Source organism: Cydia fagiglandana, chromosome 9, assembly GCF_963556715.1.
Source record: "Cydia fagiglandana chromosome 9, ilCydFagi1.1, whole genome shotgun sequence".
Classification (NCBI taxonomy): Eukaryota; Metazoa; Arthropoda; class Insecta; order Lepidoptera; family Tortricidae; genus Cydia; species Cydia fagiglandana.
This window is the reverse complement of record NC_085940.1, coordinates 12628947-12647523: the sequence shown is the minus strand read 5'-3', so window position 1 is coordinate 12647523 and position 18577 is coordinate 12628947. Positions and strand designations below refer to the sequence as shown.

General features: G+C 38.0%; 1 protein-coding gene across 1 annotated transcript in view; it reads right to left on the bottom strand.

The window, feature by feature from the left end:
• Window positions 1-18577, bottom strand: part of LOC134667381 (uncharacterized) — an 89288-nt gene that overhangs the window by 60334 nt on the left and 10377 nt on the right. The window contains exon 2 of the mRNA XM_063524778.1: window positions 15202-15343. Within this exon, the coding sequence (XP_063380848.1) occupies window positions 15202-15343 (142 nt within the window). The remainder of the gene's footprint in view (window positions 1-15201; window positions 15344-18577) is intronic.

The following is an 18577-nucleotide window of genomic DNA, read 5'->3' as shown; positions in this document are numbered from 1 at the left end:
TAGCCTTTTTGTGAATTCATTTGAATTATTGAACTGCTTAATTAAATTAAATTAAATTATTTATATCAGAAATTAAATTTCCGTAATATATTAGTAGCTTATTATTACTCTTAACCTATGTTAGTGACTACCTATGTTATGTACTTTATTTAGATTTAATAGATATGTAGGCTACTCCAGTACTCCCAGAAAGCGCCATCTATCCTGTCTGCTACAGTAGCTAGGAGACTGTTGGCGCTGCCGCGTACGCGCCGCACCAGCGACGCCACCCGCTTGCGCATGATGGCGTGGAAGCCGTCGGTGCGCGTCTCCGCGAACATACCGCTAGCGCTGCAATAGCGCGGCAGCCCCAACAGCATCCTAAAAGCGTTATTATATTGGACGCGTAGGGCGCTGTAAGTTTTTTGAGTAAAGTTGATCCATAGGCTGCAGGTGTAAAATGACTGGCAGTACGCCTTAAAAAGGGTGATTTTATTGCTAGTGCACCTTGCGAACCTACGAATCAACATATTACTTCTTACTGTCAGCACCCTACGCTCCCTTTCCCATCTACGTCATCTTTTAGCGATGCGGTTACCCGTGTCCCAAGTACTTAAATTCTCTTACTACTTTAAGAGGAGTGCCATTCAGTCTCATTGGAGGTAACATTTGGTCGTTTAATTGGACTATTCTTCCTCTGAAAACTAGCAGCTCGATTTTAGAGACATTGTACTTGAGACCCGGGGCCTCCGCATACCGCTCACAAACACCTACTAGCGTCCTAAGGGCGTCGATCGATGGGCTTAGCAACACCATGTCGTCCGCGTAACTGATGTTATTTACGAACGTTCCATCTATTGAACATCCGACCATAGTGTTGCTAAGCTCCTCGATCAGCCGATTGACATATAGGCTGAAGAGTCTGGGTGACGCAAGCCCCCCCTGCCTGACCCCGCAATCCAACCTATACTCATCGGATAGCGAACCCGCCCACTTAACGACATTGGTTTGGTGGCCGTACCAAAACCTGAACAATTCCACCAATTCCCCGGGTAAAGACGTCTCCTCGTACAGTTTTTGCCAAAGTCTGTTATAGGACACCAGATCGAAGGCTTTCAAGAGATCAAGAAAACACGCCAAAACTGTTTTTTCCTATCTGAGTAGTATCGGACAGTGTGCTTAAGACAAAGGACTGCCGTCTCGGTGGATAAGCCCGGCCGAAATCCAAATTGTGCGTCATAAAGCACCGTGTGTTTTTCCAACTGTTTGTCAAGCACACTGTCCAACACCTTTGCTACAATCGTAGCCAACGAAATGGGCCTATAATTTTTAATGTCCGAGGTGTCTCCTGTACGGTTTTTAATAATTGGTACTACCACGGTTCGGTTCTCATCATGTCGCTCGGTATATAAGTATGGCTGACACAGAAGCTGAAGAACATGGCGAGTACTCTAGGTAAGTGTACCCCTGCATGCTGCAGGTGCTCAATGCTAAGGGAGTGGTGTCCTGGCGACTTCCCTCGCGTCATGTTCTTCACCACCGATGCTACCTCCTTAGCTGTAATTCTCACCAGAGGCCCCGAAGGCACACACCTCGTTGGAGGTGGGCCCCCGCAGGGCCCCAAGGGAGACTCAACCTTGAAATGCTTCTGAAACAAATCAGCTATCTCCTTAGGCTCGCTAACACCCTCTACACTCACAGGGAGGCCCGCCCTCGGTCTCAATTTATTAGTTTGCTTCCAGAAATTTTTAAAGTCATTAATCAAATAAATGTTTAATGTCATTACTTAAAAATTATAGATGTTGGTTCCATTGTACTCAATACTTCTTTTAAAATGTACTATTTGATTGCCTACATGTACCCTACCTTATTCTTACAGGGTCAACTTGGGAATAACTCCTTACAGTTACAAAGGTCACTCTCTTTATCCAAATTTTAATTGGCAATTTTAGAAATAAAATTGATAGTATAAAACTTGTCGAAGTCAGGGGTGCGAAATCTTGACTTCGGTCAAACTCGGCTCCGCTTGGCTTAGAATTGCTCCGAGCAATTATTAGGGTTGGCACCACTTGACTTCCTTTTGCGTGCACAACCACAGATAAGATAATCACTTGATTTTTGGCAACCCTAAATAGCCGAAACAGATAGTGCCATATATTAGAAAGAGACAGCATCATTCGACCCTGAACCGCTGTCAAACTTCGTTTTTGTAGGAAGTTTCCTTTATGTACGGTAGTACTATTAATTATTCTGTGTCGAAGTCTGCGTGCGCCTGTTTATACTTTATACGCTGCTAGCGGGAGGCCGAGCGCGCACGCAGGCGCATGCGCAGGCGCCGGTCACGCGCACGCACGTCGCACGCGCTACTCAACTCCCTGCTCAAGTCGCAGCCACAGTGCGATTTTGTGATTGCGATGGGGCGAGTGACAAATTGACAATGGAATGCAAGAGGATATTAGAAAGAGAGATGCCTAAGAGTACCATGCCATAATGAATACCTGTGTTTTAGCTGTATATTGTGTTATTGCTTTATAGTGTTAATGCATTATGATGTTAATGTGTTCCAATTTGTGCCGCTTTGGCATTAGCTATAAGGTGCAATTTGTTTTGTTGTAATAATAATAATAATAAGGGCAGGGCAGCTTGTGGCGAGCTGTTGGGGAGTAACGACCCCACGGACCCGAGTGCTCCAGAGAGTCGGTCAGGGTCTCCGTCTCCGGCGTGTCTTCGTCGGTCGGAGTGGACCCCAAGGGGACCCGCAGGACTCTCAGCTCTGGCTTGCCTTAATTGGCCGTCCAGAGAGGAGTCGTTAGAGCTATATGCTCCAGGGGTGGAAGTGAAAGATGCATAAGACGCGAGTTGGCACAGTGGCTTGTAACAGCCACTGGGTAGAAAGCGGCGCACACCTCTCGACACCCCTGAGCCGCTCACACCGATGTTGCTCCTGGTCGTCTTCGCGACGGCAGTTTCAGGGGCCCATCTAGTCAGCGGCAAGTCACCGCCTGCCTCGATGACGGTGTTTACATTGTTATGGCAGGTGTCCGGACCTCTTTTACAATAGCCCAGTCTCATTGTCCACCCAAATATCAATCCATAAACCGGTATACTGTTCACTTCTTCTACAATAGTCCCAATGCCTGCTGCGACCGGTTCACGGGTGTCTATTGTTGCGCCTGTGAACGGGTTCCAGCAGGCGTTCTACATGACATTAAAACTCTCCAAAGGGCCTCTACGTGTTGGATCTATATCCCCACGCAAGCCTATCAAAAGACCGGGATTTATAGGCCCGTGAAGTCCAAAAAGGAGATACAATAATAATAAATAAATATGTCAGTGTCTCACGGAAGTTTTGTTATAAAAGGGACCCACTTCCAGATAACCTACAAACTTTATATTTGGTGGCAAATGTATATAGAGGAAAAAATCTGAGCAAGTGAAGGTTAATGACAATGTAATGGGAACTCTTGGGTTAGCTAATTTAATTTAAATAAGCACCACTAGCACAAACTGAGCGCTTAGCCCGAAACACGACAATATCGTTACCTGCCTCTTTATCACTCTATTTCATATTTGAACAATTAACAAAATTTAAATTTTCGCGTATCGAGGTAGGCTCTCTGTAAACAAACACCCTTTATGAATAAATGTCATAGACGTAATAGTGAAAAACTGTTAAGGTGGTTCGCTTTTCATACAAAATTCAATCAAAGCTCATTAAGTAACTACACACTATTAGTACACAAATATTTCCGCATTTATCTTCTTTCGAATATTCGTTTGCGCGAAATTAACAGGAAAACAATGTTACATACAGAAATCATGCAAAAATCATAGTTAACTTTTCATCAATTTTACGTATGTGTGTGTCACAAATGTCGTGTACAGATACATTTGCGACGTTGCCATACCATTTCCGACGTTGCCGGGCTGACCACGGCTCGAATTTGGAGTGCCGTCATGTTTAGTGCAATTTTGTTGACACTGATATTTGACAGGTAGTTAATTGACCTAAGCGAGAAGTTCGTCAGCTTAGCTAAGAACTATCATGGCGTGTTATGCAAAAAGTCGCTTTTTTGCTTGCAAACGGAAGATTCCCGGTTCGATCCCCAGTCATTGTATGCTGGAACATAACTTTTTGTATTTTTGTTACACCTAAATTTCGTATTGTTTTTTTATTTTTATTTAATTTTTCTTATTATCATAAATCGATTATTAAGTATGGGCTACACGTATTCTTTTATTTTTACAAAGATAATTAGAAATTATACTCTACCTAATCTCTCTGATTTTTACAATCAGGACATCCTCACTGCAATAAAAACCGGGCAAGTGCGAGTCGGACTCGCGCACGAAGGGTTCCGTGCCATAATGCAAAAAAAAAACAAAAAAAGCTAAAAAAGAAAACGGTCACCCATCCAAGTACTGACCACTCCCGACGTTGCTTAACTTTGGTCAAAAATCACGTTTGTTGTATGGGAGCCCCATTCAAATCTTTATTTTATTCTGTTTTTAGTATTTGTTGTTATAGCGGCAACAGAAATACATCATCTGTGAAAATTTCAACTGTCTAGCTATTACGGTTCGTGAGATACAGCCTGGTGACAGACGGACGGACGGACGGACGGACAGCGAAGTCTTAGTAATAGGGTCCCGTTTTACCCTTTGGGTACGGAACTCTAAAAAGAAGTATATAAAATTTCCTGTGGTTAAAAATAATGGATTTTGTCTATGAATGAAAAACACAATTATTACTATAGTTTGTTTTTTTTTAGCATTAGAAATAAGGTAAACAATCTTGACGTGTCTTTTAATTGATAATTGAAAAACACATTTTAAAAATAAGTTACGGCAAATATGTAACAATTATAAATCTAATACGATCATTTATATTCTTCTGCTTTCATAAGTAATCGTTTTTGATTTTTAAAAAACCTGATAACACTGAGTATGTGGGGGAAGCGCTGCTGGCCTAGCGGAAAGCAATTCGGAGGTCGCGGGTTCTAACCCCGGCTCGTACCAATGATTTTTCGAACTTTTGTACGAAATAGCATTTGATACCTACCTATTTATACACCGATACCTATTTTTCGGTGAAAGAAAACAATGTGAGGAAACCGGACTAATCCAAATAAGTTTACTCTCTGGGTTGGAAGGTCAGGGCAGTCGCTTTCGTAAAAACTAGTGCGCATGCCAATTCTGGGATTAGTTGACAAGCGGAGATTGAATATCTGGGAGACCGACCAAAGCTTACAAAACATAAAAACTCAAAAATGCGCGTTTTCTCATAGACCTAGCTAAGAGATCAAACCCCTTATAGCAAATTTCATCGAAATCGTTAGAGCCGTTTCTGATACTATCCAAATATATAAATAAATAATTATATATCTAATAATTGCTCGTTTAAAGGTAAGATAACACAAAGGAGAAACAAAAAGAAATTACCTACTCGCACCAGTCTTGAACCCCAATCCTCTTGCACGTATTTCCACGAACATACCGTTACGCTATTGCAACATACTTACGTTGTGTGAAATTGTCTACAACAAGGATGTCAAGGATCACGGAAACACTGTTTGCATGTGTGAGTAATAGTAGGAAAAAGCGTGACAGCAACACTCCGTCGAATTAAAAAGGTGGTTTTTGCACAATGAAGTATTCAATGTTTATTTTAACAGTTCAATATTTACTTAAAGAGTGCGCGAAACATACTTTTAAGTATACAAATACCAAGACCATTTCACAAAAAAATAAAATCTGAAATTTTGCAAAAGTGGTGCCATCTAGCGAGAGTTAAGTTTTGAGTAACCTAGGCGAACCACCTTAACAGTACATCAGATGCTACATTACGACACCCGGATATAATAAGCACATTGGGTGATGATAATAATAACAAACTAGATAACTACGTCAAAAATTTAAAGGGCCATATGTACTGTAAAACGTAATGTATCGTAATACATAGTACATTACTATATAGGCCTGGAAACGAAGGGTTGTAGGCCATGTAGATATACACCGAAAACACCGTTTCTCGCCGATATTTGTATAGTGCATTTCTCAAACTTGAGAAAAAGTGACCAAAATTAAGAAAAAATTGTCTAAAAATTTAATTTAGAAAGGAGCAAGTACCAGGGCCTCATGAGTTACGAGGTATCGTTGACCAACCCGCCGGGCCCCAGCGGCCGGGGCGCGTACGAGTAATCGTGGGCCACGGCTGCTGTTAGAAACAAAAGAAGGTTGCTTTTGTTTTTTTTTTGCATTATGGTACGGAACCCTTCGTACGCGAGTCCGACTCGCACTTGCCTGGTGTTTTCTTTAACCTTGGCCATAGTCCCATTTGTATGGGATCTACTACCGCCGTGCGAATGTATGAACGACTAGTTTAAAGTGACACTTTTTCAATGTATTTGAAATAGGTATTTGAGTATTTATGGGTATGAAAAAGTAAAACGATTATTTCAAAATGAATTCCTTGTCCTTGGTTTATACGAAAATGATACCAAACTTGACCTGACAGCTACAGGTAGGTAGAAACAGACCGCATTGTACCGCCGGAATCGCATTTTCCCTCTCCCTTTTTGGGTGGAAGCAAAGAGTTAATATCCTTAAGACATTATATCAATAAAGTATGATCCAAGGAACAATCGTGCCAAGCGGCATCGCCTGGGATAAAACGGCCAACTCAGTGCACTTCTTCATTTACATTTGCCCTTAAATATTTTTTTAAATATTGATCCTAGCAAAAAAGTATATAGAATATTTAATGTAGTAAATTTTATGTAGATTACTTGTATAAGATTTTTTTGTACAAGCCACCATTTACGAGTTATTTACAAAAAATATTAACAATTGATTTACTTTCTCCTTTAAATATTGATCCTAGTGAAAAACTGTATACAATATTTAATGAAGAAAACTTTATGTAGATTACTTATGTAAAATATTTTTATAATATAAATATTAACAATTAAAAATATTAATAATTAACTTTCTCCCTTAAATATTTTTTTAAATATTGATCCTAGCGAAAAAGTGTATAGAATATTTAATGTAGAGAATTTTATGTAGATTACTTATGTATAAGAACATTTTTTGCTACAGGCCACGGTTTACGAGTTATTTATAAAAAACTATAAAAAGGGACCTTTGAACCCGATTTGTTTTCAAACACAACATGACTGATCAGTTCATCAGCGTCACATAACATAAATTGACCTGCGCAGTGGATAGACAGCTAAATTTAATGTTCCAGTATTCACAAAATCTTAATTGCTAAATTGGGACCGAGCGAATCGAAATGGGCCAGAATGTCCAATTTCAACCTACTACGTATTTTATTCATCGAAGTCTTTGTCGTAAGCGCCATCGACAATAAGGTCCCTTTTCACAGATAATACCACATATGGTCTTGCGTTTTCTACGCTAATCATTGGTCTCTAACCAAAATATCACATGTAAGTATGACATACTCGCATACTAAATAAATGAAACTATTTCTTTAAAAAAATCTCTTTAAATAGAAATTATATCTGATATAGAAGAATAAAGAATATAAGTTATAGTTAAGTCATCATCATTGGCCGGTAACATCAATAAGATGATGGTTTAAAAATGGGATGGTTTAAGATGGTGGTATAGGTAAGTAGATAAATAAATTACACCCACCTACTAACCTGGTTTATCACAGATATACTCACTGTTTTAGTTTAAGTCACCAGTAGTTTCCATCAAGTCAACTCTTTCAACCCGTCATTTACTAAAAAGAAATTTACAACTAAGTGATTTGTTGGTGCCAGAACTGACTTCTGACCAGCCTAGGACCATTGTAGGTAATAAAATAAAATCATGACGAAGATCTGACGGCACTTTTGTTTTCTTTATTACGATTCGTGTGCTTGACCGCATGATTGCTTTTTTTATCAATGCCTTGTTCTTGATCACATAATTAGATACAATAACGTGAAACAGGCTGAGGGTCACTGGCTTAGAATAACTGTTCACAATACGTACTAAGTAAAACATAAATTACGAATGTCAATTACTAATGTAATAATGTAATGTAATGTAGTAATGTAATGTAATGGTTGTGTAGTAATGTAATGTAAATGTAGTAATGTAATGTAATGTACCTATTTGTGTACTTAATTTGTGCCAGAAACCATTTTAGATTTAGACTATAAGTAGGTATAGTCACCTGCAATAATATTGTTACTCTTCAAAGGCCGTAAAAATATGTGACACGCTCTTATGGCTCTAGGCATGAGATCGTGCCAGATATTTTGCGGCCTTCGTTGTATAACATATTATTGCAGGTGACTGTACCTACTTATAGTCTAAATCTAAAATTTAATGGTTTCTGGCACAAGTGAAGTACACAAACTGTACTCACTGCATTTTGTAGTTATCGGTCCAGTGTACGTTTATTAAACTAACTATAAATTATAATATACGCTACAAAACAATAAGAACTGCAATAAAACAGTAAGAGCGTGAAAAGACTGGGAGATACTTGCATAAGTTTGATTTGCATTTCTAGAAAGTTTTAGAATTACCTACCTACCCACTTACTCAATTTTAATGTATACAAACAAAGCTATTCCGTGGATGTGAAAATTTAAATAGTACCTACCTCTGCAGTATTTAATGGTTTGTAACTAAGTAATTTCCCCATTGAAGAGGTTTTAAAGACAGCTTGTAATATATTATGCTTTCACTGAATATTTAGTAAATTTTTTTGTAATGCATTATATTACTAGTACCTATATAGAAATATGTGTTCCGTGAGCAATGTTTTGTACGGAACACTAAAAATCATGATGCTATAGGTGTAATAAAATCGGAAGTATCACGAGCAAACCTTGAAAACTGGTCAGTCTTTGTCTCAGACTGTATATTTCACATTGTTCGGTACTTTTGTATACATACGCACAAACACTACGTATTTACTTTTTATTATTTTTCAATCGGTTAATACTTAATCGACTAGCATATTCCAAAACGGGATAAGCCTGCAACGGAACGCTTTTTGAAAGCGCGCAACACTAGAAACTCGAGTGTTGCCATTATTATTTTCCTAACGATCTCAAAATCGAAACGCCGTCGCTAGCTGCTCGCTCTTGGTCAGTAAATGAATGCTCAAAAAACGTTGTAGAGGGAAATGCTAGGAACACAATTTTTGACTCCGTAACTTTGTTTAGACTAGTTAGGAGGTAAACATATCAAAAGTCCCCGGCTGTAGCCCCGGTGCTGCGGGGTAGAGGGGGGTAAGAAGGTCGAATTTTTCGGTTTTTCATTGATATCTTGGAAACTTTGCATCTTAGCGACATGACTACTAAGACAAATCGAAAGCTCATAAAATTAGTTACAAGTTTTTCGATATCTTGAATAGTTTTTGAGATACCCGCTCTTGAATGTTTATTTAGGGATTTTAATTTTATCTTGATATCTACATCAGTGATGCTGTTAGGCCATGTTTGGTATCATTTTCGTATAAATCGGGGGTGCTGAATTCATTTATGGTATCACATTGGCACTATTCCGAAGTAAAACCAAAATTTAAAAAAAATATATTTTTAAAAATCCCTCTTCACGCTTAAACTGCTGAACCAATTTCGTTGAAATTTGGTATAGAAATAGTTTCAGTCTCGACACAGGACATAGGATGGTTTTTATAACCAAAAGCATCTTTTGAGGATGTGAAAAGTGGGGTGGAAGTTTGTATGAGGAGTCAATAACCGCTGCACCGGTTTAGGTGAAATTTAGGATGGTATACATCTGTCATTTAGATGAAAATGATACCTAACATGACTTCAAACTTTACCTTAAGCAGTATTTACCTCAGGAATTCAGTTTCGTCGACGAAGTTGAATTCCCCCCATACTCCATTTCACAACTTTAAAGGATGATTATTGAGATATAAAGTATCTTATGTCCTGTTTTGGGACTCGAAATATCTGTATACCAAATTACAATTAAATCGGTTGAGCGGTTTAAGCGTGAAGAGGAATTTAAAAAAAAAGGTATTTGTTTAAAGTTTATATGTTTTTTCGAAGGAATGGTGTCAATGTGATACCAAAAATGAATTCAACACCCCCGATTTATACGAAAATGATACCAAACACGGCCTAGCAGCTTCACTAATGTAGATATCAAGATAAAATTGAAAGCTCTAAATAAACTTTCAATAGCGGATATCTCAAAAACTATTCAAGATATCGAAAAACTTGACTGAATAAAACTCGTAACAAATTTTATCAGCTTTTGGTTTGTCTCAGTAGTCATGTCGCTAAGACACAAAGTTTCCAAGATATTAGTGAAAACCCGAAAAATGAGACCTTCTTTCCCCCCTCCCCCCCCAGCACCGGGGCTACGGCCGGGGACTTTTGATATGTTCACCTCCTAACTAGTCCAAACAAAGTTACGGAGTCAAAAATTGTGTTCCTAGCATTTCCCTCTATAACTTCTTATTTCTTGGCCTACTCCGTAAGCTTGAGCTATATAAAACCAAAATCAAAGATCAAAGTGTTCAGCACAAATTGAAGAAGTCTCTCGACGCCAGCCTATGAGGTTGCTACATTCATCCATCATCGAAGGAACAGGGGCCCCTGAAGACAGCTCCACGTCATACACCAGGTTAGTCCCAAATTCTGGTTTATGCTAGACCAGATAACAACTTTCTCCAACAAACATTAATAAATAGTTCTCTTTGAGTTTTAAATTTTAACTAGATCAGGCGTGGCTCACTCCGCGATTTCGTCGCTTTGCTAATACAGGTAGCTAAAAGTACGTCCGTTCCACCCCAATTTTGGGGAAAGCCATAAGCCGCGCGTGGCGCTGTTGCCACCTGCCCACATATAGCGGCCATATCTGTGCTGATCGTAACAGACGCGTTTTGTTAGAGAGTGAGTCTTCTGTACCTAGTAGGTACTATTATTTATTCTGTGATTAGATTTGAAATTGTTATGATACGACCTTAACACGAAGCGCAGTACATCTCACGTGCATAAACGCTTGTAGATGTAGCATATCAATAACAAAATCATAACATATTTATATATATATATTTGAATATGCCACCTAGATAGTTAAATCGACCGGATGCGCATGCGCACACGCAGGTCAAGGCGGCGCGGCGACCGATCATCGCAGCGTGAAGTAATACCACCATCACGACATCGGCTAAAGGGCGCTTATCTTAATAATTATCTGTAATCGCCTGTGAACGTGAAGACGTACATAATTGTTTATGGTGATGTAACAGACGTATACATAATTATAAAAAATATTTGAGAGTTGCGACGTGAAAGATACGATCTGTAGCGAGGTAATAAATTGACGCTGCGCTTAGAATTATCCCTGTACCTGTAGGTAACCAGCTATTACGTGTTTCTTTAAATACTTTTTTTCCTCTTCTCTTCAAATGTTCTAAATTATTTATTAGTCTGATATCTGATCGTATTTATCAGCTTCAACTAATTAAGTATGTAGCTTTATTAGACAAATATATTAATAAAAGTCAAGTGACATTTTAAGCGACAGAACCGATCGTTTCGGGCACCTGAAGGACATGCGGTGAACCGCTGCACTATCGAACCTGTCGCGTACCATCGGTCAGCTGTGTAGGTCACCTGACAAACTACAGTCTATTATAACAGCTATTCTCAAAGTGTGCTCCGCGGACCCCTAGGGCTCCGCAAAGCCTCTGTGGGGGCTCCGCAAGAAAAAGCGAAAACAAATCAATAACGAGCTTTCCTATATCTCTGACCCACAGTTAATTTGACGAACGATTTTGTTTATTTGGGGCTCCGTAATATATTTTGCCTTCCATCGCCAAAAAAGTTTGAGAACCGCTGTATAATAGAATTATAATACGGCGGCATCGTCCACACCCTGTAGTTTTTATGACAATATTAATAAAATAAAGAAGATTTTATATATTTTTTTATTACTTATTTTTAAAGTATTGACCCTAAAGTACTCAAAAATACGTCCCATATATAGCTCTTATGTCAGCGAATTAAGTACTAGAAAACAATATATTTGAATAAGTTATATGCACACATATTTTTACACTTGATTGTACATGTACAACTGTGGCACCAACCAGCACTTTTACTCCCTCATAATAGCTACAATGCCCTCTCATTAATAGAGCAAATACTTAGTATTACAGAACCATTGGGCCGTAACGCCTGTCAATCTGGTAACGAATGAAGCAGAACTGTCATCAGATCCGATAGTGTCGCACGCGCACCGCCTTATGCTAATTTTATTGCAAGTCGATAACTCGGTCACGAATGATCGAATTTTATCGATGGTAAGTTTGATATGAAGGCGTATATTGATTATAATATTTGAATTTGATCAAGATTTGCTATGGATATGATCTCTCAGTGTCAATTGTCAAAAGTGACATTTTTTCAACCATAAATAATTACAAATCCAGATCAAATGCATAACCTGTTTTTGCACTCATGATGGATCCATGGAGTGATTTCTTATTTGGGTATTAAGGGCGCGTTTAACTATGTCGTTTACTTGTAATGATTATTAATGGTGTGATTCCTGGGTTAGAAACCCTGTTTGTTCGCTTTGGTTTAAAAAAAAAAAATCTAGTAAGTGTCTAGTTGCTTGTAGAATTACCAGAAACAGGGAATATTATTTATTATCATTTTTAGCCGCGTACCTAAGGTGAAAACGCCGGTTCTATTCCGGGCTCGCCCACCGGTGGACTTGGTCACTTTTTCTTTAGGAAATGACATCTATTTCAGTTTATATTATTTTGAAATTGTCACAAACAAAGTAAACAATCTTGTAATTATTTAGCATTTTCTATCGGAGGAAATGTCTATCTACCATCTACCCCTAAAAACTATGCTGTAAGGTGAACGGTAGTTCTTTTTTTTTTAAATTTATTTATCATAAAGTACACAACACTTTTATAAACATTATATTCCTCGCCAAACTGCAATTGCAGTTTGTTGGCGAGATCGCGCTCATCTAATCGCGCTCATCTGCTTTTGGCAAATATGTTTGATTTTTACTCTAATTCTAATTTAAATGATCTATCTAATCATGGTTAGTATTGCAAACCAGGGAGTGATTTATCGCACTACAAATACAGGCAACATGGTAATTAACCGTTTGATTTGGTCACACCGCGCGCGCCCGGGCAGAACCGACTGATGCAACTCTAATAATATCCACTTCTCTGGTTTAATATCTCCGACATGCTCTAAAATATGCAATTTATTTACACTGGGTGCATTTTGCATAAAGATTTTGTAACTTATCAACTAAGTCACGCTTTACTCGCTTCAAGTTACTTTGTAAGAGTGTCGTGTAATCGCAGTGAACATTTTTTTACAAAGTAGGTAATCTTATAGGTGCCGTTGCATATAGAATAGAATAGAATAGTTTTTTATTCGTAAACACACAGACAACAGACATACATAGAAAAAACATAGTGAAAAATAAAGTGTCACGAAATGGTCCCATCTCAGCATGTTGCTGGCGACTTCCAGCGCTGATCTTCCGATTAGACCATCAAGTGAGAAATAATCACGGAAGGTAACAGACAAAAAAATAAGTAAAGATTGGTGCCGATTCTATTAGGATTTTTTAGAATATAGGTACACAGCATGCGTTTGTAGGCTAAATCTTATAATAAGGCCGTTTTCTTGTTGGACCATGCAATGCAAAACAAGAAAACAAAAAATAAGATCAGAAAAATTCTTGAACACAAATTAAAAAATAATTAATAAATTATTTAAATAAGGTTCATAGACATCGCCGATAGACAGACGAACGGACACACAAAGAAGGCTCAGTAATAGAACCCCATTTACACTATTGTCACAGAATAAATAATAGTACTAGGTACAGAAGACTCACTCCCTAACAAAACGCGTCTGTTACGATCAGCACAGATATGGCCGCTAGGTGGCGACAGCGCCACGCGCGGCTTATGGCAAACCCCAAAATTGGGGCCGAACGGATGTACTTTTAGCTACCTGTAGCAAAGCGACGAAATCGCGGAGTGAGCCACGCCTGCTATTGTGCAAATTACAATTGAAATAAATTACCTAACTACAAATAATTAAAATCAACTCTATTTATAATTACGAGTGTGAAATTGCACACGTAACGATTTTTATCGTTTCAAAAATGGAATGTCTGATTTTATGCCACATTAGGTCCCATATTTCAGTTAACTATTGACCAATTCTATTAATCAGTACTAAATTATAATGATATGCTGACATGTCACGACAATGCAAGTCGTTCAGCAGTGCGCCGCGCCCCGGCGTTGCCTCACCCGTTACTGGTGCATGGATAATCGGTTACCGAGGGTTACGGCGGTCGACGACGATCTGGGCCAGTGGGTAACTGATGGCCTTAATCAAATGTCTTTGGAATCTGTGGCTTGAAGATGTCTCGTGATGGAACTAATTTAGGGAATCGAATGAGTCGGTGTTGTAATTGAGAACAAATGGAATATCGCGGGATTACTAAGTTTTAAGGTATTTGACGCATTTTTATGGAAAAATAAAAAAAATATGCTTTATGGGTGAACAGGCGCTAGTATTCGCAAATTAATATTACAGCGATTAGATACTCTAGTTAAACTGTTTAGTTATGGTTTGCTAAGAAGAAACCTAAATTATTTTTTAAATATTTACTAAGTATGTAAGTATTGTCGCAGATAATATAAGTACCTATACATAAAAAACCTCCTCCGATAACTAGTAAAAATATTATTGTCTTTCCAGAAAATTTGACGCTGCGTACGCAGTATACACGTTATTTATTTTACGTCACCCTAGGCCCGTAAGTGGGATTTTCTTCTTGTGGCATCTTAATACTTCCTGGCCAAGATAGACGTAAAACTTTAGACAAACCACGGGCGGCATTGAAGGGATGTTTACAAAAACAACATAACTGACTACACTGGTTGACAGTTCTTAAAAAAGTGTCAACCGCTCTAAGCAGTTATGTTGTTTTTGTAAACATCCCTTCAATTCGTAAAGCCCCAGATCACAGATTAAACACCTGCGATCTGGAGCATTTACGAATTCCCCTTATTAGGTATGTAATGTACTAATGAAGGCCTAAGCCATGCACAAGAACGGAGACCGAAACCCTAAAAATTTAAAAACATAGTCTCTTAAGAGCTCTAATAAATTGATCTATGTATTAATGACAATAAAGTACGTAATTTACCTGAAAGCTGGCATTGGGCCCAGTTGCCGGCAGAGCCCTGGACGTGGCCCTCTGCAGGCCCGTGGCGGCGAGGACGGCCGCGCTGTTGCCACACGCCAAGCATAGCAGCGACAGCGCCAGGAACGCCGTCAGGAGACCACTCCTGCGCAATCCACAACATAAATCAACAAATATACTAATATCAAGTACATAAGTATTATTGCCGAGGCCGTAATACAGTGCTTTTCACCAAACATGCGAGAAAATAAGGTGAAATAATCAATTATTAAGCATCAACATCATTCGTACACTCGGATCTTAGCATCATCAAAAACTATGATTATGATGAAATCTTAATCCTTAAATTTTTAAAAGAACGCTGTTTTTGGAAACCTAAACTTTGAAAAAAAAAAATTGTTGTATATATAATCGATCGTACAAAATGGTCCTGGAAGAAAGAGACATAGAAGGACACAACCCACAACTTGAAATGATAGCTGTACCGGGCCGTGTGGATGCGCCTTTAATAATTGGCTATTTGTTTCTTGTGGGTCTTAACATTTTATTTAACTATTTGAGTTTTAGTTAATCGTTGCATGTAGCAGCAACTGCTATGGTAGGTGACAAAGGGACTAAATTCAGACGTGTAATGTGTGTGGCTGTCGCGTGGAAAGATTGTCAATAGCTGAAACTGCTGACTCCATACCTTACAATACAATACAATGTGTTTGTTTTCATTGTTCGTAATCGATTGATTATAATTATCCGCAGGGTCAACAATAAAGAAATTTAGTAGGTATAGATGGTCAAGCAAATCTTGTCAGTAGAAAAAGGCGCGAAATTCAAATTTTCTATGAGACGATATCCCTTCGCGCCTACATTTTTCAAATTTGCCGCCTTTTTCTACTGACAAGATCAGTCTGCTTGACCAAGTTATACTTAATTGTTTGTTATTTGGATGTGTGTAGGATGGTACTTAATGGGAATGTTATGTCATCGGTTTACATTTTTCCAGTGTTACATTTACATTTGGGTTTTAAGTTTAAGAAAATAATTGTAAATATCATGACAGATAAGTAGAAATGCCAAACTTAAGTATTTAGTTAGGGTGCTAATCAGAACAAAATAGAAAAGGTCGTTTGATGAGGTATTGAACGCACCCGTGCGGAGCTTCTTTGGATCTTTGCTCAAATCTCCACACTTTTGAAAAAGTAAGAAGAAATAGAACGTATCTGCTAATCAGAACAACACTGAAATAGAAAGCTTAATTTGTAAGTGCATTCGTATGGTGAATAGCTCACTGAGTTCAAAAGTGCCTGTCAAAACATTGAGAAGCAGCGGCGCGGCGGAGCGAAGAATAAAGATACCTACTTCTACTTACCACTCATACAGTATACTTATGTATTAGTATTCAAGAATAGGTATGTACCCTGAAAATATTTCAAGAAACACTACTTTTTTGGGCAGTCGTTTATCAAAAGCCGTAGTACGTTGGGTTTGGATTGTTTAAATCACGGAGTTTAAATCCTTTAATTCCATTCCACTAACTCATAAGTTGTAACTAAACTACACTGAGAGAAAAGTACAACAAAAATACACTTAGGCCCACTTGCACCACCCCACTAACCCGGGATTAAGCGGTTAAACAGTTAACCTAGTGTCAAATTGTACTGGCAACAATGGTAACTCCAGGTTTATCCGGTTAACCCCGGGTTAGTGGAATGGTGCAAGTGAGTTAGAATTACATAAATAAACTTAATCCAGGGACAAGGAGAGTTAACTAATAGAAACAAATTGACTTTTGCAATTTCTATTAGTTCTTGCAATTTCTATTATCTGTTTGTTGAAATTATATTTGGGATTACTGAGCTGTTTGTAGAAATAAATAAACTTTACAGAAATAGTGAACCGTCCATAATTATTACTAAAACTTCATTTTTTCCCCCAGTACAGAACTGTTTTTTAATTCCTGGTGATGATTTTTCTCTCAGTGTACTTTTCTATTTGTCTTTATTTATTTTAAATCATAAGTAAGTACATTGCCTTTAACCCATAACGCTTGAAATTCTAAATGCCTCCTTCCTAATACACATATGACTTAATTTAATAGGAAAGTCAACGACCGCTTTTCCATACAAACGTCACTATTTTCCTTCCCAGGTTTATAAAAATATTATATAAAATATTTTTACAGAATTTGATGTACTTGATACTTGGACAAAGCGGGTAAAGTCACCCGGCTACTGAGTTCCGCTTGCGAAAATAAACTATGATAGACAAGACAGCGTTACGCTCACTTGGGCACGAGATAAGAAGTTAAGAACCGTACTGTTCGCTGAGCACCTTAATCTCTAATAAAATACACATGTTAATACAATCACGAGTTATTCAAGCATCCACCAACTATTATACGAAAGATACGTGGGTTCCGAAGTAAGTCAATATCGTATGATTCCGCAAGTAACATTTCCTGATTTTGTTAGGAGCGTTTATATCAACATACCCCGACTACCCCGTGTAATCACGATTTTTTTAAATGATATGTTGCCATCGTGACAGTTTAATTAAGCCGATATAATTATAATAATTATAGACAACAGAGTATAATATTTTTATTTTTAAACCTCGATTAATTAAGAATTTCAACATCGGAACAATACTTTACTAGCAACAAGGTACCTGTTACTTACAAGTCTTTCAACCTCGCATTAAAACAGTGCCTTATTTAATAATCTACCTACATCGATCGATAATACCGCAAGCTATGTCAAGGAAAACTTATACAACTTTTATCGTCATAATAGGAAAGTTGGTGTCTTGAACTACCTACATCGTAAACTTAGGAATTGCTATAAAGCAGCTACCTAATGACGCATTTTATAGCGTATTTTGAATTTTACTGTGCTTAGATTACTTGGATGTTTACTTCTTTCTCCGCTGTAAGGACTTTGCAATCAGGGAACGTTATTATTATGATGAAAATTAAACAAAACCATTTTATAAAAAAAATCTTAGCTTTAGTTACATAGTGGCCGGCACTCAAATTTTAAACAAAATGGATAATTCTAGAACAGACGAAGCGTGACACGGGCGGATAAAATTCTAGTCTAAATTTCTAGTCGGTCAAAAATCCGAAACACAAATCTAACAGGAAAACTAGAGGTAAAGTCAGCTAGCATTACACTTTTTTAGAAGAGAAGTCAAAGTTAACGTATTTACATTTTCTGCATTAAGGTAATTTCAATGAAATCAGTTAACTACTAATCTACCAACGGCTGTTGTATAGTATAATCATATGATAATCATAATCATTAAGCGTTTACAAAAAAAACGTAGGTTAAGATTTAAAAGTTTAAGCAGAACGGTTCGCCGACACTTGTGTTCGGCGAACGGTTTG